Below are 24,726 nucleotides of genomic sequence, written 5' to 3'. Positions count from 1 at the left end.
TGATAGCTGAGTAATATTCCATTGTATATATGGACCACAACTTCTTAATCCAGTCATCTGTTGAAGGGCATCTCGGTTCCTTCCACGATTTAGCTATTGTGGACAATGCTGCTATGAACATTGGGGTGCATATGGCCCTTCTCTTCACTACGTCTGTGTCTTTGGGTAAATACCCAGTAGTGCAATGGCTACTTTTCAAATTTTTTTAAATTTAAAATTTTTTTACTGTTTCTTTGATGCCTAGTGATTTTCGAATTGGTGTTTGGATGTTGTGAATGATATATTATAGAAACTTCGGATTCTTTTATTTTCCTTTGTAGACTATTGATTGTTGTTCTGCCAGGGGATTAAATTACTGGATGATCACCTTGATCTTGTGTAAGCGTGGTTTTCTGCTTTTTAAGGGAGGATCTATGGAAAACCCAATGTATTTCCCAAGCCTCTCTAACTCGGTGGAACTCAGCTTCTAAATTGTTTCCTGGAAGATCTTGAGAGGGTTTGGTTTTAGGCTTTGGAAGGACAGGATGGGCCTAGGATAAAGTTTATTCCTAGTATAGTTTTTTCTTTTAAGGTGTGGCCTTGCGGGTTTCTCAGGTAGATGTCTGGGGAGGTGGACAGGTCCTTTCCCCCACTCGCTCAGCTGGAATTCTGTCTCTTGGAACTGCTTGACCTCTAGTTTCTCTGTTCTGCCGTCAACTTAATATCAGCAGCTCTCTGTTAAGCCTTTTGTAATCTTGTGCTGTGCATATACAGCCCAGATACTGGCTGAGGACTTGTGAGGAATTCTTTGATTCTGTGTCTTTCTTTCCCTCCATTCCCCCCATTCCCTAACCTCACCCTGCACAGCTCCCTCGATTCCAGTGCCCTGTTCGTGGATTCTGGCTTCTCAGTAGTCCCAAACTCTGACTGTGGCCTCCTCACCTCAGAGAGACTTCTGGGCTCTGTTTGGTTTCAGTTCTTTGTGCCAGCTATCATAAAATTGTCTATAGACAGAGAGGCAGGGTAGTGGTGGGGCTGTCTAAAAGATTGCAGAAATTCTCTGCCTGTAGTCTAGTGACTGACTATAGTTAACCTCACATATTTCTCTCTTACTTCCAGGGCTAGTCTGGCACCACTTATTTTGTCACGGCTGAGAGTGGATATCACCTTTGCTCTACTTTAATATTTTTTATCCCTGATTGAAGTTTTGTGTATAGTTGGGCATTTGTAGATTTTTAGGATCATTATGGTTTAAGAGAGAGTGTACTTAAAATATAATGTCAGACATTTTTGTTAAAAAGCAAGATAGTTTATAATGGAAGTCACTTGAATGAAATTGTATAAGTGAAATTTCTCTAAAATATTTTCCTGAGAAATAACTTTTTCTTGTAATTAGGCTTTTATATTAAAAAATGGATAGATGGGTGATAGATAGATGGATAAATAAGCTTTAGAGCAGATATTTTTCTTTTCAATTCTAGATGTAGACCTACCTAGAGAACTTTAAAAAAAATACTGATGCCTTAGTCGTACTCCAGACTGGTTAAATAAAAATTTTATATTACATCCTGGGTATCAGAATTTTTTACAGGATGTTACAAATACTGATAAATCACCCCAGGTGGTTTTTGTTATTCAGTGAAGGTTGATAACCTCTACTTAGGAAGAACCTTTGCCAAACCATTTTTTTTCTGTAAATTCTTACAAAGTTCCAGAAGACTTTCAGATAAAATCCAAATTGACAGTAAGAATGACATATAAATTCATATGTACCATTTGTTTTCTCAGGGAGCTAGATTCAGAGTTTGGACAAATCTGTCCAAGTATATTGTATGCTTGCCTGCCTGCCTGCCTTCTTTGCCTTCCTTACCTTCTTTCCTTTTTTCTTTCTTTCCTTCTTTCTAGTAGGCTCCACGCCCAGTGTGGAGCCCAGTGAGGGGCTTGAACTCACGACCCTGAGGTCAGGGCCTGAGCTGAGATCAAGAGTTCGATGCTTAACCAACTGAGCTACCCAGGTGCCCCCAAGTATATTGTTTTCATCTGGTACATTTATTGTCAAAAAAAGCAGCTTGTTTCCGTATTTAGGATTCATTTAGCTCTTCTGTTCAGTAGATATTTGAGAGCTCACCATGTACCAGGTACCGTGGTAGATGACGACTATACAATAATAAAAATAACTGAGACTGTCCTTGCCATCTTGGAGTCTGTATAAGTCTTGAGACTTAATATATGGTTCAGTTGTAGTTCACTTTAGTGATTAACTCCAAAATAGGGTTAATTCCTTTTGGTTTTGCTGAAAAAAAGTTGTTAATTTTAATATTATAGTGTGTGTGCCTATCAGATTATCTGAGGAACTCTTAAGTCTCAGATTCACTTACCCAGCGGAGTGATTGCTTACGACTAGAAGGAGAATTGGCTGTAGCTAAGAGTTTGCTTGATGACAGGAATATCAGGAGAGAAGATTTGAGAAAGAAACATTCAGAGTAATTAGTTATCCATTTGGCAAAGGGACGGGTTGGTTGAGATGTGTGTTGGTATTAATCGGTAAATTATTACAAAAGTCAAAACTCAGTTGGTCGTTTTCCTTTGCAGCAGTGCAGACATGCCTCTGATCATTTTATGATTCATCTATGATATCTGCATGGCTGGTCCTGATCTTTGAGATCTCAGTACAAACTCTTCAGGAATGCTTTTCTGGGTTTCTGATCTAGAATTTTTTGCCACTTGTGTCTTCTCTATGACATAACTCTACTTAAATTTTGTTTTCTCCACAATTAGAATGTAAGGAAAGGTAGAAGACCATATTTTGTTTTGTTTACTGTGGTATCCCTACCCTTTGAATACTTCCTGGCAAATAGAAGAATTCATTGCATGTCACTAACAACTTTATACTTTTAAAAGATTTAAAATCACAAGACAATATCACATATACAGAGAGGTACCTAAAAGTACAGTGTAAGGAATGACTAAAATATCTTTACAAATCTGGATTTTTGGTGTATTTTTTGACTTAACCACTTGAGAAATGGAACTGTTAGGTATTTCTTTTAGTTCTGTGAAAAAAATTGCTGAGACACTAAATGGCATCATGATTCAAGAAAGTTTGAGAACCTCTTGGCTATAGTTTATCCATTGTTTTATTTTTATTTATGTTTACAAGGTTTTATTTATTTATTTATTTATTTTTAAGATTTTATTTATTTATTTGACAGAGACAGAGACAGCCAGTGAGAGAGGGAACACAAGCAGGGGGAGTGTGAGAAAGAAGCAGGCTCATAGCGGAGGAGCCTGATGTGGGACTCGATCCCAGGACCCCGGGATCACGCCCTGGGCCAAAGGCAGACGCTGAACTGCTGCGTCACCCAGGTGCCCCTAAAAGGTTTTATTTTTAAGTAATCTCTACATCCACTGCAAGGCTTGAACTCAAAACCCGAGATCAAGAGTAACACGCTCTACTGACTGAGCCAGCAAGGCATCCCTTGTCCATTGTTTTATTGACAGTAACTAGGGTTGTTTCTGCTTTTGGCTACTATAAAAAATAAGAACATTTCTTACATCTTCAGGGGTACATGTACATCTGTTTCTCTAGGATATGTATTTTGGACAGGAATTTATTATTATTTGTGTTTTTTATTTTAAGTAGGCTCCACAGCCAACACACGGCTTGAACACACAACCAGAGATCAAGAGTCACGTGCTCTTCCGACTGACTGAGCCAGCCAGCCAGGCACCATGTTTGGATAGGAATTTTTTGGTTGTATTTATTTTTTAGCTATAGAATCAGGTTTTCTATATCTTCTTGCTTAGTTTTGTAGAGTTACATTTTTCTCTTAAGTTTGTCCATTTTATCTAGATTTTCAAATTTCTTGATACAAGGTTTCATTAATACCTTTTAAATTTCTTCAGATCTGTAGTGATGGTGACCTCTTTTTAATCCTTGATATTAGTTATTTCTGCCTTCTGTGTTTTTCTTGATCAGTCTTTTCTAGATATGTCAATATTAGTCTTTTTAAAAAAACTAACTTTTGGTTGGTTAACGACTGGGTGGCTCAGTCGTTAAGCGTCTGCCTTTGGCTCAGGGAGTGATCCTAGCATGCTGGGATCAAGCCCCACATTAGGCTCCTCCACTGGGAACCTGCTTCTTCCTCTCCCACTCCCCCTGCTTGAGTTCCCTCTCTCGCTGGCTCTCTCTCTCTCTGTCAAATAAATAAATAAAATCTTAAAAAAACAAAAAACAAAACCCCCCAACTTTTGGGTTGTTGATCTCCACTAAATTGTATTTTTCCCCACATTATTTTGTGTATTCATCTTAATTCCTTCTACTTTCTTTAGGTTTATTATTATTATTTTTTATCTTTGTGAGAGAGATAGAGTGAGTGTGCACGAGCAGAGAGAGGGCGAGGGGAGAGGGAGAGGGAGAGAGAGAATCTTAAGCAGTCTCCGTGCTCAGCCCAGCAAATCCCGACCCGGGGCTCAATCTCATGCCTGAGCCGAAACCAAGAGGCAGAAACTTAACTGACTGAGCCACCCATGTGCCCCGTCTGTTCTACCTTTATTGGTCTATATATAATGTATCATTTTTTTCCTTCTAGCTACTTTTAAGATTTAATCTTATTATTATTGGCTTTAAGTGGTTTGGAAACAATGTACCTTAGAATAATTTTCTTAATGTTTCTGTGCTTGGAGGATGTTGGAAGTTTTTAGATCTGTAGGGTTTTACTTTTCATCAGCTTTGGAAAAGTTTACTCCATTATTATAATTTCTTCTAATATTTTTTTTCTCTTTCTTCTACCTTCCCATCTGGGGATGCCAGTTATACATATATTAGTGTTATTACAGTTGTCCCCAAACTCACTATTCTTGTCTTTCCACTGCACCCTCCTCCCCCTAGTTTTTTTCCCTGTTTGATTTTGGGTGGGTTTAAAAGATTAGGCATTAAAGAAGAAAAGATTGGTGAATTTGAAAACAGTGTTAGAATATATAATATAGTATATAATATATAAAATATAATATAGTATAATAATAGTCTGTTGTACTACTGAAGTCATACATTATTGAAATATCAGCTGATATCACTGTGTGCCCTTTGAGATTTAATTAAAGTGGGCTTTTATTCCCTCTTCTGTTCATGTAAGAATCCTAATGTCTTCCCCAAGCTTTCTTGTAATTTCCACCCTTCTAGGTTCTCATAGTTGATCAGAATTGCTGCTCTCTGCAACTCTTCCTGAACTCTTAGGGTTTATTATCATTTCATATAGAGCTTTAAATAAGGAACATAGCCTCATTTTAAATTAGGTCTTTGTGCGCAGTAGGCTTTTGTCGAAGGTTTGAAGCTTTGCATTGTCATAACGCAAATCATTTAAAATTACTGCAAAAATAGCAGTGACAACTAATTTTAAACCCTTACTGTGCCTGGGTAAGCAAAGTACTATGCTTATTAAGTGCTTTGTGTGTTTTGACCAATTTAACTCTTGGAACAGTCCTGTAAGATAAATATTATTATATATTTGTCTGAAGAACTAACACACAGGGTTATCCAAATTATTCAGCTGCTACTATGAGGATAGAAATTGTATGTACATCATTAAATTTTTCTAAAGATTAAATAAGAGAATCCATGTAAGGTACTTAGCACAGCATCTGAGAACATAAGTTCTCAAAACCGCTATTGCTATCTATAGATTGATAAATGATTAGATAAAATATATTTGGGATTTTTTCAAAGTAATCTTGAGGATAGAGCAGGAGGGGGTATCAACAAAATTGGCTATAAGTAGATACCTCTGAAAATGAGTGATAGGTTCAGTGGAACCAAAATTTTATATAATTTTTGAAATGGAGTACTGAATTAAAAAAGAAACTGAGGGGTGCCTGGGTGGCTCAGTCAGTTGAGTGTCCGACTCTTAGTTTCAGCTCAGGTCATTATCTTGGGGTTGTGAGATCGAGCCCCGAGTTGGCTCTGACTCAACCAGGAGTCTGCTTGAGATTCTCTCCCTCTCCCTCTCCCCCCCACTCACTCATGTGTGCTCTCTGTCTAAAAATAAATAAATCTTAAAAAAAAATATACTGAGTCAGAATTAGTACATACTAGCTAAAAAATGTTCCCCCAGATACTCAGTTTGGTTATAAACTAAGATGGTATATTTTTCTAGAGGTGCCAGAGTAAAATTTTATCAACTGTTAAATGCTGACAATTACTAAAAAATACTGTGATTACTTGGCAAAGTAGAGTAGCATCCCTGACAGCTCAGGACCTAGTAAGACTAAATGTGCTTTCAAAAGTTATAGTTTGAAGTTACTAGATAATTGATTCTCAGTCTTTAAAAAAAAAAACAACAACAAAAAACAAAACAGCCCTTATTCATTTCCCAGTCTTCTGAGAACCATGTTTTCAAAAATTTCTTAGCAAACTGCATTAAATAATAATTTATTTCTCAATAATAAAAAACGCGTATAATCATGATGATGATTTTTGTTCAAAACTAACCAGTGGTTATATATTATACTGAGTTTCTGTGATTCTGATCAGAAGCACAGAAGGTCTTATGTAGCCTGCCTGTCCAAACTAAATCATGGGCATCTGTAATTTTTACCTATACCTTTTGAAGTACTGAATATAACTTACTGTGAGTAGAAGCCTAGGTTAAGAATCATATACTACTTCATATACAAGATTAACACCTAAGAAGAGGCTTTCATGTGTTTACGTATTAATCAAAATTATGTTTAAAAAAAGATTTATTTATTTATTTTGAAGAGACAGAGAGAGTGCAGGAGGGAGGGGCTGAAGGAGAGGGAGAGAGAAATTCTCAAGCAGACTCCCCACTGAGTGCAGAGCCTGACTCAGGGCTCGATCCCAGGACCCTGAGATCATGACCTGAGCTGAAATCTAGAGTTGGGATGTTTAACTGACTCAGCCACCCAGGTGCCCCTAATTGAAATTATACTTAATCCATTTATTGGTTATTCTTTTTTCTCCCCATTTCTGAAGTATTTCAACTGTAATTTTGATTTGCTAAAAAATAATACGCATTGTTAGTTATTCTGTTAGCTAGGAGAATCAGAAGTAGCTTGTAGCCAGAACTACTTCCACATTGCTTTTTTGTTAAGATCCAGTTCATATTTTTCTTCTAATAATATAATTGAAATTAATCAAGTGAATAGAGACAAATCTGATTATCACTTTTCATTCAATTCCTTAGCGGTTCACTATTATTTATTATCTGAATGCAAGTTAAGCAAAATGTGCAGGTCTTTTTAGCATCTTGTATTTCTTTACTTTTCTAGTTTTGCTTTCCTTTTCTTAGCCTTGAAAATGACAGAGTTTCAGAACTATGTACTAATATACATTCAGATATTTTTTCCCCAGTGGGAGAGCTTACCTTCCTCCCAAGTTTGTCTCAAGTACTCTTACTCATCCTTAAACACCCAGCTCAGATGTCAACTCCTGTATAAGGGGAGGAAATAACACATACTTAAACATAGGTATATCATAGTGTGTGTGCTTAATACTTGTTGACATGAATCAACAAGATATTTCTAGAAACAGGATTCTGAAATGTTCATTTTGAGGTGAGAAGGGAAATAAATTTGTACAGGGTTAGATTTTATGAATCAGAATTTTGTGAATTATACTAGTTGACCTTTCTACCAAGTGCCTGTTTACTGACATAATCAAACTCCGTGTCAGATCTTTCTTCATCTCAGTCTAAAGCTCATTGAGTCACAAAGGTTAGCATGGTAATCTCATATTCCTACTTCATTTGTACATTTAACAAAGTAAAATTTTATTTTGGACATAGAGAAATTGTAGTATATGGGATAAATCAAATGTTCTTCAATGAAAGAATGAAATGAAACAATTTTTGGGTTACCTATCTATCTAACAGTAAGTTTTAATTAATTTTGTTAGTTTTAATTTAAAATTAAAATACACCTTTTTTTGCTGTTTAATGTCTTACACAAATTATAAAGTGTTATTAGACTTTACAGATGGTTTGGGTTTTGTTGTTTTGCTTTGCTTTAAAAATGAGTTCTTAAAAATCATAAAGTGGTCAGTTTTATGATGTATATTTTACTACAATAAAAAAGTTCTTAAAAAATTCTTAAAAGCAATGCACAAAATAATAACCTCATTTGCTGAATGTTCTATATTACACCAGTCCTCATTTTGCTGTACATTTTGCCTTCTGCCCTCCAGTTTTCCTTTACCTCTTGAACCCGAGCACTCATCTTACCAAACTTTCCTCAGCATTCACAACTTTTTAACCTTTTCTCCTAAATTTACCTTAAGTGAAGCCTTCACTGAAGACACAGACATCTAGATGCTCACAGTCTTCCTCTTAAACTCAGTTCCTGCCTTTCGTGATTTTAGTATCCAAATAGACAGTTGTAACTTTGTCAGTATCGTGAACTCATTTCCAGTGACCTTCTCTTGACCGTGCCTTAGCTAGGCATTTAATTTTTAGGTGCTACCATAGACCTTACTTTAACTGGAGCATGTAGACTCCCAAATCACCAAAGGTGCTGATCTCTCTGACACAGTTCATTTCGTGCTTGTTTGTGCAGCTTTGCCAGCTAGTGTTCTATTCTGATACCTTATCTGAGCTACTGTCATAGAGTTCTAGCTGGTCATCCTGTTCTTTCTTCTTTGGATTTATCTTTTATATTTCTGCCTGACAATTTTCCTGGAACATAAATCTGATTATTACATCTTGGTTAGAATTTTTCAAGCGTTTCCCATTACTGAGAAGATAAAATCCAAACATTAGCATGGTATACCCAGCCCTTCACAGCCTGAGTCTGGATTTTATTAATTATTATCTTACATTCTGACCTTTGCATGGCTTTCTTTGACTAAATTGAAGTCTTTGTAATTCCCTAAATATGGCTCTGTATTTAGCATATGATAATACTATTCTGACTTCTCTGTGAAGCTTTCCTTAGTATTAAGGCTGTGTCCTTTTTGCAGACTATATGTATCTCCATTATAGTTCTTATCACAGTATGGTATCATTTCATATCTGTGCCTATTTATTACAAGAATATGAACAATAATGGATTTTTTTTTACTCATGTATCCCTAGCATACAGAAGAATCCCAAAGATATTTGACTTAATGAGCAATTTACACAAAGGAAATAAAACTAGGAAAGAAAACCATTCTACCTTCCTAATAGCCAAAGAACTGTAGCCTTTACTATCAAGTGTAAATTTTCACACAATAATATTAGGAAATAATAACACACCATTCATGTTGACAAAGTTACAATAAAACTGGTGTTGGTGATTTTTAATTGGTTCAACTCTTTTGGAAAAATTCGACTATATAGTATGGAGAGCTGAAAAATTGTTTCAAGTGGTGATTGTAAGGACAAGATAAAAGTCAGATATAAAATTGCACATATATTATATATACTTGTATTTTAAAATACATAATAAAAAGGCTTAAGGACTATATATTACAGTGGTAGTAGTGGGTTTATGATGTTAAAACTATGGGTATAGTTTCCCCATTTTTGAAAGTATTTTCTATAATGTTATGTTTTATGATTTAAAATGTATACAACTTATTCCAGTATTTGGATTTTTTTAAAATGTAATTCTGAATCAAAATTCTAATGTAAGAGCACTTGAACATTTTTTGAGTTAATTTCTTTGGTCTTGCAAAATGGCTTCTCAGGCTTGAAAGGGAGGGGATTGGTAGTTAAAAGTTGCTGTTAAGGTAAGATGTGTGAGGGCAGCATAGAGTGTTGATCATTTAAGTAAAGTCTTAAGTTTGAGTCATGTAGCAATTCATTTTAAGAATTTTAATAGTAAATTTTCCATTTTAAATGTAGTTTTTGTTTTTGTTTTAAGATATCAGTTTTTGGAAGAAGCTTTTCAGAACCAGAAAGGTGCAATTGAGAATCTACTGGCTAAGCTTCTTGAGAAGAAGAATTATGTTCATTTTGCCGCCACTCAGGTGCAGAATAGGTAAGTGTGTTGCCTTAAAACCATAATTTCACTTTAAGAATTATTAAACACAGTAGGTCTATTTTACGTATGTTTTCCTTCTATATTAAACATATACAGGAAACATATTTTTGGAGGAGTAAATGATACAAGTTTGAGTTTGGATTATAATATTTGTTAATTAAGTAAGATTTTAATTCACCAAAATTTTGAATACTCTGAAAATACATCTTTGACTATTTTATAATCAACAAAACTCTAGACTTTGTAAAGCCTTAAATAACTGGAAAAAGCAATTAATACATAGAGAGTTGAATTACAAATTTTAACTATGTGGAAAACATAGTATAGAGGAGAGGCTATGAAGAATGGTGGGTAAATTTACCTTCCCATCTGTAAAACAAGATTTAAAAATTCTACTTCTCTTAGTAGTAGTATTATAAGATGAATGTATAGCACAGTTTGTGGCACATAGTAAACCCTCAGATTTAACTGTTGCTATTATTTTTATCAATAATACCATCACTATTTAAAAATTTTATTCAGGTTCATTTCTAAATGAACTGAATTTATTTATTGATAAGGCAAGTTGGAATAAGTTCCATAAATGAGTACAGTAACAAGGTGAGGACTCACTGTAGAAAGATGAACACTTGGAGCTGACATAATTAAAATCTGTATATTCCTGAAGGTATGAATAGTGTTAATAAGTATTTATTTTACAGTGTATTTATTTTTCAGTTTCACAAATATTGAGACTTTTAGGTACTTCTAGAATGTTGAAGTTAAGTTATGATGATTAAAATGATTAAAAATTACAGTAGATACTCAAAAGTATGAAATAGATAATGAATGAATGAATAGTACATTATAGACTCTAAGGTGGTAGAACTTTCATCTCAAGAAGTGATACCAAAGAAAAATAAAGGCTACTCTGAGGTTGTAGATGTTACAATGCAGTTGACCCTTGAATAACATGGATTTGAACTGTGGAGGTCCGCTTATATGCAGATTTTTTTTCAATAAATATAACATTTTCTTTTCTCTAGCTAATTTGATTGTAAGAATATAGTATGTAATACATATAACATAAAAAACATGTTAATCAGCTGTTATGTTAGCTGTAAGGCTTTTGGTCAACAGTAGCTATTAGCTAAGCTTTTGGGGAGTCAAAAGGTATATGTGATTTTTTTTTTACTGCATGGGGGTAGGTGCTGTGCTATTAACCCTCACTTTGCTCAAGGGTCAGCTGTATATACCTACACTAATATATTACATACACTATTCATGGATGGTTAATTGTTATGAAAATGTCAGGATGTTTTAGTGATACTGCTGTGTCGTGGGTGATATTGGAGAGGGTGGTAGCTGTCTTCTCATAAATAACAGATGAATGTGCTTTTCAGAGAAAGAATAGTGAGTTGATTCATATGGCAGTCCCATATTTTTGTACAGATGTTTTTGTACATATTTCGTATGTGTTTCTGAATCTGTGTAGAGAAGTAGAACAAAAAGTTTATGTGTTATAAAATTGCAGAGGGTTGGGAAGACTAATGATTCCATCTCCAGAAAGATTTTTTTTTTAAGTATGGAAATCTCCAATAATACCCTTTTGGACACATTCTTTAATGACCTATCTCCATTTTTTAATGACATTGATTTCTTTCTTCACAATTGAACACATAGTAGACATGCTTAAATCTAATGAGAATCTGACTATGGCTAACTGTTCTCTGCTGTTAGCATGCTTAATGATTTTAGTCTTTGGCTGAATCATTTTAAGTTGGAATCCTATATTATCCATAGTAATCAGCACTCTTATTTTTAAAAAGACATCTTCCACCCACTTTAATAAGATAAGGACAGAATTGGATAAAATTTTCTAGTAAGTGCCCAAACAAGCACTGATGTGTAGACAAAGGAGGGAAAATTGCATTATAATTACTCAGACTATATTAAAGTTACTCAGATTTGAATTGGGCAAATAAAAGACATTTTAGAGGTTGAAAGTACGGGTGATACTTTGTAAAGAAGTAGAACGTATAAAAGTTGAAGGCTACTTTCTTTGATTGTTTAACATTTTATATATTTATATTCGTGGGGACCCCCCCCTCCATGAAATAGGTATCAGCTATTTCATGTCTGCAACCAAAACTTTAATTACCAAAATGGGAGCTTATTATACCTATTCTAAAACATCTGACAACTCTTTTACAAATGGATTGAAGTTGTTTTATATTCTTAATTCTGTATAGTAGGAAAACTATTTTGAGAAGAACCTATGGAAGGGGGAGGGCATGTATCAGAACCCACATTTGAAGTGGTTAAGTTGTAAGAGAAAACAAATGCTTCTAAGCTTAATTCCTATTATTTCAACAGATAATTACTGTTCGCAACATTGTTCTTTTGCACATTGTTCTTGAAAAGTGTTAAGTAGATCCAACTTGCCAGATTTTTGACACTAGACAGCAATTGTTGATGTCAGATGTTTATATATCACATTCATGTCATCGGAACTAAAGGAGATTGCCATCTAGATTAATAAACTGGCCTTTATGAACTTAATTTAAAATTACTAAATATTCCGTTCTTTGTATAAATAACTTGTTTGGACCAGACTGAGTGCTCAGGTCTACCGAAACATAAGTTGTACATTTTGACAAAGGTTTAATTTTAATTACTCGCTTTAAGTGCCCCGTTGGATGAATTTCTGTAACAGTTGATGATTCAGAGACATAGGATAAGTTGATAACCTAATGATGCATTTCTCTTATTCAGGATAAAAGAAGTAAATGAGACTAACAAACGAGTAGAACAGGAAATTAAAGTGGCCATTTTCACCCTTATCAATGAAATTAATAAGAAAGGAAAATCTCTCTTACAGCAGCTAGAGGTACGGTTCAAAGCCAAAATAAAACAAAAACTGCTTCTGTTGCTCTTTAGCTGTTTTTAATGTTTATTGAAAGCTCTTTTAGATTGGTTGGGGGGCATGGAAGTAAAGAAAGTTAAAAACATTTTTTTATTTCATTTTCTATTGGAAAATAGAGCTTTATGGAGTTAGTTAATTTGCAACCCAGTTTAATAATACTGATTTTTAGCTGTATAAATTAGGAGATAGTGTTGTACTCTTAGGAATGAAAAAATTATTACTAAAATGTTATGTAAACAAAGACAAAGCCAACCTGCTACATCCTCCCCACCCCCACCCCCCAAGATAGGGCCTCAATTTAACTTTTACATGTGAATGTATATAGGAGTCTACTTGAGTCCTTTGTGTGTTTCACTTTATTTTAAAAATATTCCATATAGTTTTGCTAAAAATGCTGCTCATTTTGAAATTTGTAAACTTTAAACTTACTGATAATTTTATTGTATTGTTTTTGTGTTGCAATATTGAGATTAATATGTAGATTTAAATTTCTAGATACAAATCCAGTCAATTTGTGAAATCCAAACTAAGTGTTAAACAGAGTTGCCTCTACTGTCCACAGTTCATTGGTTTTCAAAATTTGGTGCTCTTTAGTAGGCCTAGATGATACAGGGTTGTGTTTTCTGCACCATTAAATGGTAGCAATTTAAACTATGTATTTGATTTTTTAACTTCCATTACTATTAACCTCAAATTTCCACAGTAGTTTTTTTCCTGTTCCATTCCTTCATATAACATTGTAGAAATGTTGGACACATAGTTACATACAAATGAAAGAAATATGTTAGCAGTGTCATTTCTGAACTTTGTCTTTTGAAATATATCTTTTTTTTGAGACACAATTGTGAGATTAAAAGTACTCTCACATATACTGTTCAAGTTGGAGGTCTCTTTCCTGTTGTATATCCAGCTGATGCATTTAACTCTACTATTTTTGTTTTCAAAAGGACTGTGTGAATGGAGAGCACCGAGCAGCAGCTATTTTTGATAATCTTTTAAGTTACTGCAAACACATTTTAACTATAGGCCTAAAATCATGTTCTTAAGCTGTTCCAAGAATTTCTGAGTGAAAAGATGCCTCTTAATACTAAAATATACAAAAATACTGAATGATAAATCTGCCACATACTTCTAATATGCTGAATTTAAACAATAGATGTTTTCTAGTGTGATATGTTCTTAAACTTTGTAAAATAGAGGTTTTCCTAAGCTTTGTAAAAGGGATGATTTCCAGGGAAGTTGTGAACCAAGCTTCTATCAGTTGAATACTTCTATCCCGTTTTACATTACGAAATGAGCAACTTGTTTTCTTAGGGAAAAAAAAAAAAGTTCGATGAATCAAGTTGAGGCATTAAGAAAATTGTTAAGTACAAAAATGGTTAAGATAGATTGTTTGGCATGCCAAATGTCAAAGAGTGTAGGACATCACCTCTTGCTTCTAGGAGTTCTAGTTCCCAGATAGTTTAATTTTCCTTTGCAGCATTTCCCCCAAAATTGGTCCTTCAACTCTTACTGACTTTCTTGTTCTTTATGAACTTTAGTCATTTCAGAAGTTTCCCTAACTCTGCTCTTAGAACTTCGGAATTTATGTTTCTCATTTTGTCTTAAGTATTTAAAGGAAGAGATTTTAACTTTACCCCATGCTACACCAGTAGGTGGCACTGGCAACACAAAATTTTCTTTGGTCTGAAAAGTATAGAGTTGAGTATATCGTGTTTCTGAAGGTCAGCTCATTATGCCATAGAGTCTGTGTATTGAATCAGCCTAATAGACACTGTTTTTGTTAAAGACATTTTCATCTCCTGAAGGAAAAGAGAGACATCAACTAACATTAATTTTTATATATCTGGAATGTCCCTTGTTAGCTTAGAGAACTTAAGTTTTAGTTCTACTTTTGTTTATGACTTTTCTTTTGATCAGAGGCTCATTAAATAATGAGGTGATTGTCAGCTTATCCTAATTTTAAAAAGTAATGTAGGTATTTTGTTCATTTGCAATAAAAATTGTGAGTTGAATTTTTCATATAGAAGTCTTCATTGAATTCTTGTTCTGTTTCAGAATGTTACAAAAGAAAGACAGATGAAGTTACTGCAGCAGCAGAACGACATCACAGGCCTTTCCCGGCAGGTGAAGCATGTTATGAACTTTACAAACTGGGCAATTGCGAGTGGCAGCAGCACAGCACTACTGTACAGCAAGCGTCTGGTGAGACACATAGTTTAGTATATTTATGGTCTTTAAGTTGACTTTATTAAGGTACTTATGTTCAGTGAACTGCATTTGTGTAAAGTATAGATTTTGCATTTTTGCAAATGTAACCGCCACCACGTTAAGATACAGAAAATTTCCGTCACCCACAAAAGTTTCCTTGTTCCCCTCTACTCCTGACCCTAGGCAACCATTAGTCTGATTTCTTTTATTTTCTAGAATTGCATATGAATGGAATCATACAGTATTTACTGTCCGGAAGATACCTAGTATCATAATGCAGTTTATCACCAGAAATGTCAGAAGTTCAAGCATGTGCATTTGATTGCTAATATAGATAGCCTTTTAAACAGATACTATCTTATCTGAGATTGACATTGTGGGGCTACATGAGTTTTTTATGTCTATCATGTATGTTTTCTCAAGTGATACTTAAAATTTTTAAGACTAATGTGAATTTTTTCCCTTTAAGATTACTTTTCAATTGCGCCATATTTTGAAAGCACGGTGTGATCCTGTGCCTGCTGCTAATGGAGCAATTCGTTTCCATTGTGATCCCACCTTCTGGGCAAAGAATGTAGTCAATTTAGGTGAGAAATAATTCGTTTTATGTATGTAACTGGGAACACTGAATTAGGAGGAGAAAACATATAAAGCAAATTTTAGATACTTAAAACTTCACTCTAACATGTAAACTTCTTGGAAAATATGTTCCTCATTGGAAACTCACTTGAGCTATGTTCATGACCTCTTTAAGAATGTTGAGAATCGCCTATATGTAGATTTAAAAAATGTGTATCATTGCTAACTTTTCCCCCACATCTTTTAAAATTGATAATGACTGTTTCATGTCGAAAACTTAGCAAATGGGGCTTCATTCTCTGGAAGAATTTATTAGATGCTTAGTAGTTTGTATATTAATTGTACCAAATTGTCCACTAGAGAAGGACCTCCAGGATGCCGATGTGTTTGAAAGTCATGTACTGAGGAATGTTTGAAAGATGAGAGTAGCTCTTTTCCACACAGAAGAGAAACGGACTTCACTCTTGTCACTCCACAGTGTGGACCTGCGGACCATAGGTGAAAGTTACAGGGAGACAGACAAACAGCTCAGTTTACAACGAAGACCAAAAACCTCCCGACAATTAGAACTGTCTACAGATTGAGTAAACTCACTTTCAAAATAGTCAGGTCCTCACCATTGGAAGTTGTAAAAGCAGAGGTGTTTGGATTTCTGTAAAAAAGTAATCTTTGTGTATATTAAAATTTGGATATAGCCTTAGATCAGGCATTAGCAAACTGTTTTTGTGTGGCATGGTAGCTAAGTTTGTTTTTTACATTTTAAAGGGTTGTAAAAACAAATGAAGATAAAAGAACATATGATAGATCTTACGTGGCCTGCAAAGCCTAAAATACCTGACCCATTAAGAAAGTTTTGCCAACTCTGCCCTGTATCAAACCTTCCTAAAATTTGCTTTCTATTCCTAGAAAACAGTGGGCTCTGTGAGAGGCAAGGAAAATTGTCATTTTTAGGGACGTAAGTGGTTGAAACATTCCATGTTTCCACAGACAGTTTGGGAGCAGTGTCATACTCTGCCCTGCAGACTTTGGCGATTCAAAGGCAGGTGGCATCAGCATTAGCAATCTTAGGTATCCTTGAATCTGTCCGGGAGAATTGATTTTGACTGACTAGATGGGACTCCTCTGATAATGTCTCTTTCAGATCTTTAATTTTCTCTGTATTTGTGTAAATAAAGAACAAGGGCAGGTAATATATTATTCTGAAGAATCAAAAGTCAGTTATTTGGCTTTGGACTATGTTTCTGATCTTCATTATCTTTAAACCTTGCTCCGATCTCTGCTGTACTGTCAGAAGCTTTGAATGCTAATAGTTGTCAAAGGAAGGAGGAAAAGATAGTGACTAATCCACAAAGTAGATGATTTAATCATTTATATGCAAATTATTCTCATTTTTTAAATCCTTCAGGTAATCTAGTAATAGAGAGTAAACCAGCTCCTGGTTATACTCCTAATGTTGTAGTTGGGCAAGTTCCTCCAGGGACAAACCACATTAGTAAAACCCCTGGACAGATTAACTTAGCACAGCTTCGACTCCAGCACATGCAACAACAAGTATATGCACAGAAACATCAGCAGTTGCAACAGATGAGAATGCAGCAACCACCTGCACCTGTGTCAACAACAACAACAACAACACAGCAGCACCCTAGACAAGCAGCCCCACAGATGTTACAGCAACAGGTGAGTATTATTACATCATGACATTATTGACAAAAATTATGAAGGCCTCAAGATTATACTCTGTCCCGTATGGATGAATTACACATTTCAACGTTACTAGCAGGGACAAAGCTCAAAGAGTTTAAACATTTGCTCTGGGTTTGGCAGTGATTTGGGGGAGATGTGAAGAAGGGTGTTAAATAAATACTTAGCATGGGAAACAAAATTAACTTAACTAATACTGTGGAGGAGCACAGGATTTTATCCCTCCATACCAGATATTATTTGTTTTCACATGTGGTTTTGGGCCAGAGGGCCAGATAGTTTTTGCCTAGGATCTGAGAAGTTCTTAATTAATTAATTATTTAAGAAGAGGGTGGGGCTAGAGGGAATCTAGAGCAGACTCCACACTGAGTGTGGAGTCGCACACAGGGCTTGATCCCACGACCCTGAGATCACAACCTGAGCCGAAACCAAGAGTCGGACACTTAACCAACTGAGCCACCCAGGTGCCCCAGTCTGATAAGTTCTTTAGGCATTTGTTCAAATCATTTCCATCCCTGTATCTCTCCTGATCTCCTCTCCCCCATCCAAATCAGAACCATTAATCCAGGACTGGATAAGTTAATGTTAATAGGCTTTAAATACACACATATATACTGAGAGGAAGGGATTGGGGCTAGAGATGGGGAGAATGTGACTTACATTTTTTACTTTATGCCCTTCTGTCCTGACTGAATGATTTGTACCATAACATTTTATAATTGAAAGGTAAATTTATAAAAAATATTACATAAATTCAATTTCTGCCTTTTGTAGCCTCCGAGATTGATCAGTGTGCAAACAATGCAAAGAGGCAACATGAACTGTGGAGCTTTCCAAGCCCATCAGATGCGATTGGCTCAGAATGCTGCCCGAATACCAGGGATACCCAGGCACAGCGGCCCTCAGTATTCCATGATGCAGCCACACCTCCAAAGACAAGTATGCCTAGAGTTACATTTGTAAGAATCATACAATTTTAAAACTAAAAGACATCATTCTTCTTAATCAGTTGGGGTGGGGGTTGTGGCCATTGTTACCTTTGAGGATTTAATTAATGCTGTGTATCTTCTTGTCCCAGAAAAATACACATACACATGAATTCAATTTAAGAGCCTCTTTAATGGCCTTCAACCCATTATCATTATATGCTGTGGGTTAAGAACCTCTGATACAGTCCAACCAATTCATTTTACAGAAGTAAAAAACAAAGGAGCTTGTTACTTATCCACAATCACAAGAGGTAATGGTAAAGTCAGGATTAGAACCTTAGTTTCCTAAAATTGTTCCTCTACTCTTTTAATGTGGTGTTTGGAACCTAATCTATAAAAAGGACTTTGAAAACAATAGAGCCACGCTATATGTAATTTATTTATTTATTTATTTATTTCTTCTCTTTGCTTATTTTTCTTTTAAGGATATAGATGTGCTTACTCTTAAAAATTAATGTATTTAGAAATGTTTTCTGATTTTTGCCTGAACAGCAGGTTATACTTGAATAGGAGTTAAGATTATAAAATCAGGCTACTTTCACATGTGATTTCTAGTTATAAAAGAATATAGTTCATTTTATAAATAAAATAAAAAATAAAATCCTTATATCATTCTTGTAAACAAATCCACTAGAATCCCAAATACTACAGCAAGCTTTTTTTGAAAGTCAAAATTTTATTGTGTTTTCTCCTTGGACTTGAAGTCCTCTTCTACTTTCTCTATAGAATTTTATCTTAATATACTTAATTTGATAGACATAGATCAGCTAGTTGCAGTTTTCTGCAGGAAAAATTATCTCTCATTTAAAAAATTTTTAAATTTCCAGCGACAATAAGACTATTATTAAACCTGAAAAGATTTTTTTCTGGACCAAATTTTCATTACAGTAATTCCTATACAATAAGTATATTTACATAAGTATATTTACATGGTTTAATAATATTAGGTAACATAATAAGTAAAATTCTTTTAGATATACATTTCTTTATGAGATAGATGGAGCCTTTTTCCCCTTCCTATGCATTTATATATATTTGTATGTATGTCTGTTACTTATTAGAGTAAGTTAGAATTCAACATTAATTTTTATTACTGTTTTTTTTCTGGTTTTGTTTTCTAATGATCCTCAGGAAACTGGTTCCCAAAAACATGTATCTGGGAATTAAAAGAATTTTTTCATTTCCCTCAGTTTGAACTTTTGTAGGTTATAAACTGAAACTCAAAATGAGCTGTCAATACTGTTTCATAATTTTTTTTTTATCATTCGATAGTTTCTTCAGGTCTTTTTGTTGATCATCAGGTATCAGAACCCACTTAGAGATCTGTTACCAGGTTTTTGAGATGGGTGCATTTTCATCAACTTGACACTCTTGCCTTTGCTTGTCTTTCCCAGAGTATTTTCTGCCCTGGGGCAGTGTGCTAGATAAGATTAGGATTGGGTCAGAGGTGTGCTGTTTTGAGGTTGGTGGGAGACGGGCAATTGTGGAAGCAGTAGAAGCAGTGAACCTGCAGACTCTAGCACATTCCCAGGGGAATCAGGTTTTCTTAGAAAAAAATAAATATGCAGGTTGAAGAAATGGACATTAATTTCCTTAAAGGCGTTAACATACCCATGTACCGGTTAGTATGTGGAAAGCCCTCAAGTATTACCAGGAGGCAGGTATACCCTTTGGAAGAGTGCAGAAGCTGCAGAATCAGGCTTCAGGGCTCCTACAGAAATCACTGAATGTTAGAATTTTAAATGTTTAAATTTCTAATGACTTATTGCTATATGTATAATTCCCCCCCCCCAGGATTTTTATCTATATTACCTTAAAGATGATCCTCTTAATGGTCCCTCACAATGGGACATGTGAGGTATTCGACACATTTCTAAATTACTGAGATGTGATTTGCCTAAAGTCACAGAGTATTACAATCAGGAATTGGTGTCTTATTTCTGTTTGTACATTCATTGTATTTTTCTACCTGATCAGTTACAAATGCACAACTACACAATTTTTTTATTTTTAAGAAGACAGAAGAGTCAAAGAGGAATATAAATAGAGCAATGGCTTTCCTAGTCTTATGTTTGAAAATTTGGGGGCTTCTAGATCATCTATTTATATACATCTTTATTCTGAAATAACATCATATCACCAGGTTGACAAGTTGAAAATTACTGGCAGGTCTGCCTTTTCCTAAATACTACACAAAAATGAATAAGAAAATGAAAAGCTTAAGTTTGAATTATGATTTTTTTATAAGTTAGAGAAAGCTTACTCTTTTTTTCCAGTTTTATTGATTAATAATTGATGTATATCACTGTATAAACTTAAGGCTTATAGCATAATGGTTTGATTTACATATATTGTGAAATGATTGTCATAATAGGTTCTGCTAACATCCGCCATGTTAAATAGATACAATAAAAAGAAAAGAAAGGAAACCATTTTTTTCTCCTTGTAATAAGAACTCTTAGGATTTACTTTTTTTTCTTTTCAAATTTTTTATTTAAATTCTAGTTAGTTAACATATAGCACAATATTGGTTTCAGGAGTAGAATTCAGTGATGCATCACTTACATACAATACCCAGTGCTTATCACAACAGCTGCCCTCCTTGATACCCATCGCCCATCTAGCCATCCCCCACCTCCCTCCATCCACCCTGTTTGTTCTCTATCTTTAAGAGTCTCTTTTGGTTTATTTCCCTCTCTCTTTTTTCTTTTCTTTTCCCCCCCTCCCATATGTTCATCTGTTTTGTTTCTTAAATTCCGCGTATGAGTGAAATCATATGGTGTTTGTCTTTCTTTGACTTATTTCGCTTAGGATAATACACTCTGGCTCCATCTATGTCATTGCAAATGGCAAGATTTCATTCTTTTTGATGGCTGAGTGATATTCTGTGTGTGTGTGTGTGTGTGTGTGTACACCACATCTTCTTTAGGATATACTTTCTTAACAGCTTTCCTATATATCATACAGTGGTGTTAAAACTGTTGTTGTATTGTACATATGTTACATCCGTAGTACTTTTTATCTTATAACTGGAAGTTTGTACCTTTTCCCTTTTGACCACCTTCAGTTCCCCCTTCTCCCATCCTCCACCTCTGGAAACCACAAATCTGAACCATTATTCTATGTATTTGTTTTTGTTTTAAGATTCCACATATAAATGAGATCATACGGTATTTGTCGTCTTCTGTCCATCACTTAGCATGATGCCTTCAGGATCCATCCATGCTGTGGCAAATGATTGCCATTTTTTATGGCTGAATGATATTCTATTCTGTATACAGACACACATATACATTTTGTATGTGGACGGGCACCCACATACATACCACGCCTTCCTTGTCCATTTATCTGTGCATGGACACAGGTTGCTTCTGTGTCTTGGCTATTCTTAAGATAATGCCTGCTTCTTAGAAGTTTCTTAGTCACGGGTGTCAAACTCTTATGTATCTTTCCTAAACTAAAAATTATTGTGAAGGTATAGTTCATATTAGGATATCTTGGCAGATCAAGTAATGATAACATATTTTTTCCTAACAGCACTCAAACCCAGGGCATGCTGGACCCTTTCCTGTTGTGTCAGTGCACAACACCACAATCAATCCAACCAGCCCTACTACAGCTACGATGGCAAATGCAAATCGAGGTCCCACCAGCCCATCTGTTACAGCAATAGAACTAATTCCCTCAGTTACCAATCCTGAAAACCTTCCATCATTGCCAGATATTCCACCCATACAGGTTTGTATTTAAGTTGACTGAGAGATTGAAAACCTCATGTTAATTGGGGAGTTAAGTGTCTATCTCTCCTCTCCTCTCCCCTCTCCCCTCTCCCCTCTTCCCCTCCCCTCCCCTCCCCTTTTTGCAGGAGCAACATGTTTTGAAATTTCCAAAGAATAGAGCATAATATTTGATTTTTTTAAAGTTTTGTGTGCTGAAACTAGCATGCCTCAGTATTTTAAAGTTGTTTCAACTTTGCTAATCTTTCTGCCACTTGCCAACAGACAAGCCTTCTGTTAGATAAAGCACTCCTGCTATGAGTTTGGATCCAGAGAGGAGACCCAGGACCAAAATGTGGTCACATCTTTGCCAGTCTTCTGTTAGGTCCAAAAGGGATGGTGTATCCCTTGTGCAAACAGGTTGCACTAAGAAAGGAAGAAGGTGAAAGGTCTAGATACCAAACCCTTGGTGGAGGTGGTGCATACTGAGAGAGAAAGTGATGGTGAAGAGTAGAAGATAGAAAAGGTGAAGGGACGCTGAGGCTTCTGTCCCTTTCACCTGTAGCATTTTCCTGAAGAAAAATATCTTGCAGTGCCTTCTGAAACTTCATGAATCCATTTGAATTAAAAGCACTTTATTAAAAAATATTTGGGGGGTGCTCCAGGGTGGTTTAGTCAGTTAAGCATCGACTTTTAATTTTGGCTCAGGTCGTGAGCTCACGGTCCTGAGATCGAGCCCTGCGTCAGGCTCTGTGCTGAGCGTGAAGCCTGCTTGGAATTCTCTCTCTCCCTTTCCCTGTGCCCCTCGCCCTTGCATGCACGCTCGCTCGCTCTCTCTCAAATAAATAAATTTTTGATGCAGCATACAAACTTTACTTAAAACAAAAGTAATAGACAAAGTCAAACAGACACTTACATTAAGAGAAAAACTGACTAGAAGAAATTTTATCTTAAACACCTGGCTGACTTCATCATTGGAACATGCAACTCTTGATCTTGGGGTTGTGAGTTCAGGCTCCACATTGGGTATAGAGGTTACATTTTTTAAAAAAATCTTAAACCACCTTATTGTAACTTAATTACAGTTGCATTTAACTGAGCTCTGTTGCTGTGAAGAACACAACTCATGCAGTTACAGGTGAATGATTTGTGCATTTTTTAGGTATTCACTGAATACTACTTTACATACACATGTACATTAAATTTGAAAAATGTTTAACGATCCCCAGATGTACTTCATTTTTGTTGATTTTTGGAACAGGTTGTTTAAGAGAACAGTCTGTGATTCTGGCTTATGAATTCTGTAATGAACCCAGCCTAGACTCTGTTGGACACCAGGTCTCCTCCACTCCTCTTCAGACATCAGATGGGTTTTGGGTACTTGTTTGGAAGGTTCTCTGGGTAACATGACATGCAAGCACTCCTTGTGCTTGTCGAAATACTTGTTCAAGTTGGTAGATCTGCTTGTGGGCAGGGTGGGTGGAAGCACTGAGGCACCAAGAGTGGGCACAGCAGACTGCTTGTCCACATCAAGCCAAGTCAGTGACTTGACAAAAAGCATTTTATTTATAAATTTAAATATAACCTTTGAAGTTAATACTGAGTCATCCTCTCATACATTGTATGAGTTACTCAGAGTCAAGGGTCATGATGGGAGCAAGGAGCAGTGAAATTACTAAGACACTGGGGCCCTTGATTGCATTTTATTCTACATAAAAATATTAATGTAGTTAGTGGATTTTATGAGTTAGTTTTAAAGGATGTTTCTTTAACTTCAAAATTGTTTCAAAATCACTAACTCATTGTGAATGCTCTTAATCTTATTACTTCCCTGATATTAGGAGAGATCTTTCTTGGCGGGGTGAATGGTAGTTGTATTGGTGTTGAGAGGACTGGGCAATACAGAATGGGAAATTTGGGAATACATCTATAAAAAATAAAATTTCTTTTTTGAAGATTTATTTGAGAGAGAGAGTGCACATGCATGAGCAGGGGGAGGGGCAGAGGGAAAGAATCTCGAGCAGACTCCCTGCTGAGCATGGAGCCTGAAGTAGGGCTCGATCCCACAACCCTGAGATATCATGACCTGAGCTGAAATCAAGAGTCAGATGCTTAACTGACTGAGCCACCCAGGCGCCCCTATAAAGTAAAATTTCCGAAGTTATAAGCTTATAGTTTTCAAAGCATTTTCACAGGCAGTATATATCAGTTTAATATGTAAAACCATGTTGTGATAATGTGATACCCCTATTTTATGGATGAGAGTAAGAGAGGTTAGCGACTAGTCACCCAGTACATGGAAAAGTTGGAATTCAAAGCTCAGACTCCTGATTACAAGTCTGGTTTCCCCCCCACTATCCATAGAGATAGTAGGGAGATAGTTCAGGATTGTAGCCTGGAAAGGTATACTATTGAGAGGCTTGGGCAACAAGAGAGAGGTATGTATAGTGTTAAAAGAATCATTCAAGTTTTGCTAAACACTTAGTATATGCTAAAGTCCTTGGGGATTGAGAATACGAAAGAAGATAAGTAAAACTTGGTTCCAGGTCTTAAAAAACTTTCAAAAGGAAAAGAAGTTTGCTAATGTCTTATTTAACATAATTTGCTAGGGCTGCTTTGACCTTGGTTTAGTGCTTTCTAACAGAGACCAGATGGAGGAAATATA

The 24,726-nt window shown here is 35.5% G+C and overlaps 1 protein-coding gene across 1 annotated transcript in view; it reads left to right on the top strand.

Annotated features, from left to right (window-relative positions):
• TRIM33 (tripartite motif containing 33) overlaps nucleotides 1-24,726 on the top strand; it is a 130,744-nt gene that overhangs the window by 84,153 nt on the left and 21,865 nt on the right. The window contains 7 exon segments of the mRNA XM_034641744.1: nucleotides 9,838-9,954; nucleotides 12,712-12,826; nucleotides 14,921-15,067; nucleotides 15,543-15,660; nucleotides 17,058-17,332; nucleotides 18,131-18,295; nucleotides 21,883-22,083. Coding sequence (XP_034497635.1) covers nucleotides 9,838-9,954; nucleotides 12,712-12,826; nucleotides 14,921-15,067; nucleotides 15,543-15,660; nucleotides 17,058-17,332; nucleotides 18,131-18,295; nucleotides 21,883-22,083 — 1,138 coding nt within the window.

The sequence above is a fragment of the Ailuropoda melanoleuca genome, chromosome 2, assembly GCF_002007445.2.
Source record: "Ailuropoda melanoleuca isolate Jingjing chromosome 2, ASM200744v2, whole genome shotgun sequence".
NCBI lineage: Eukaryota > Metazoa > Chordata > Mammalia > Carnivora > Ursidae > Ailuropoda > Ailuropoda melanoleuca.
This window is presented reverse-complemented; position numbering and strand designations above follow the sequence as displayed.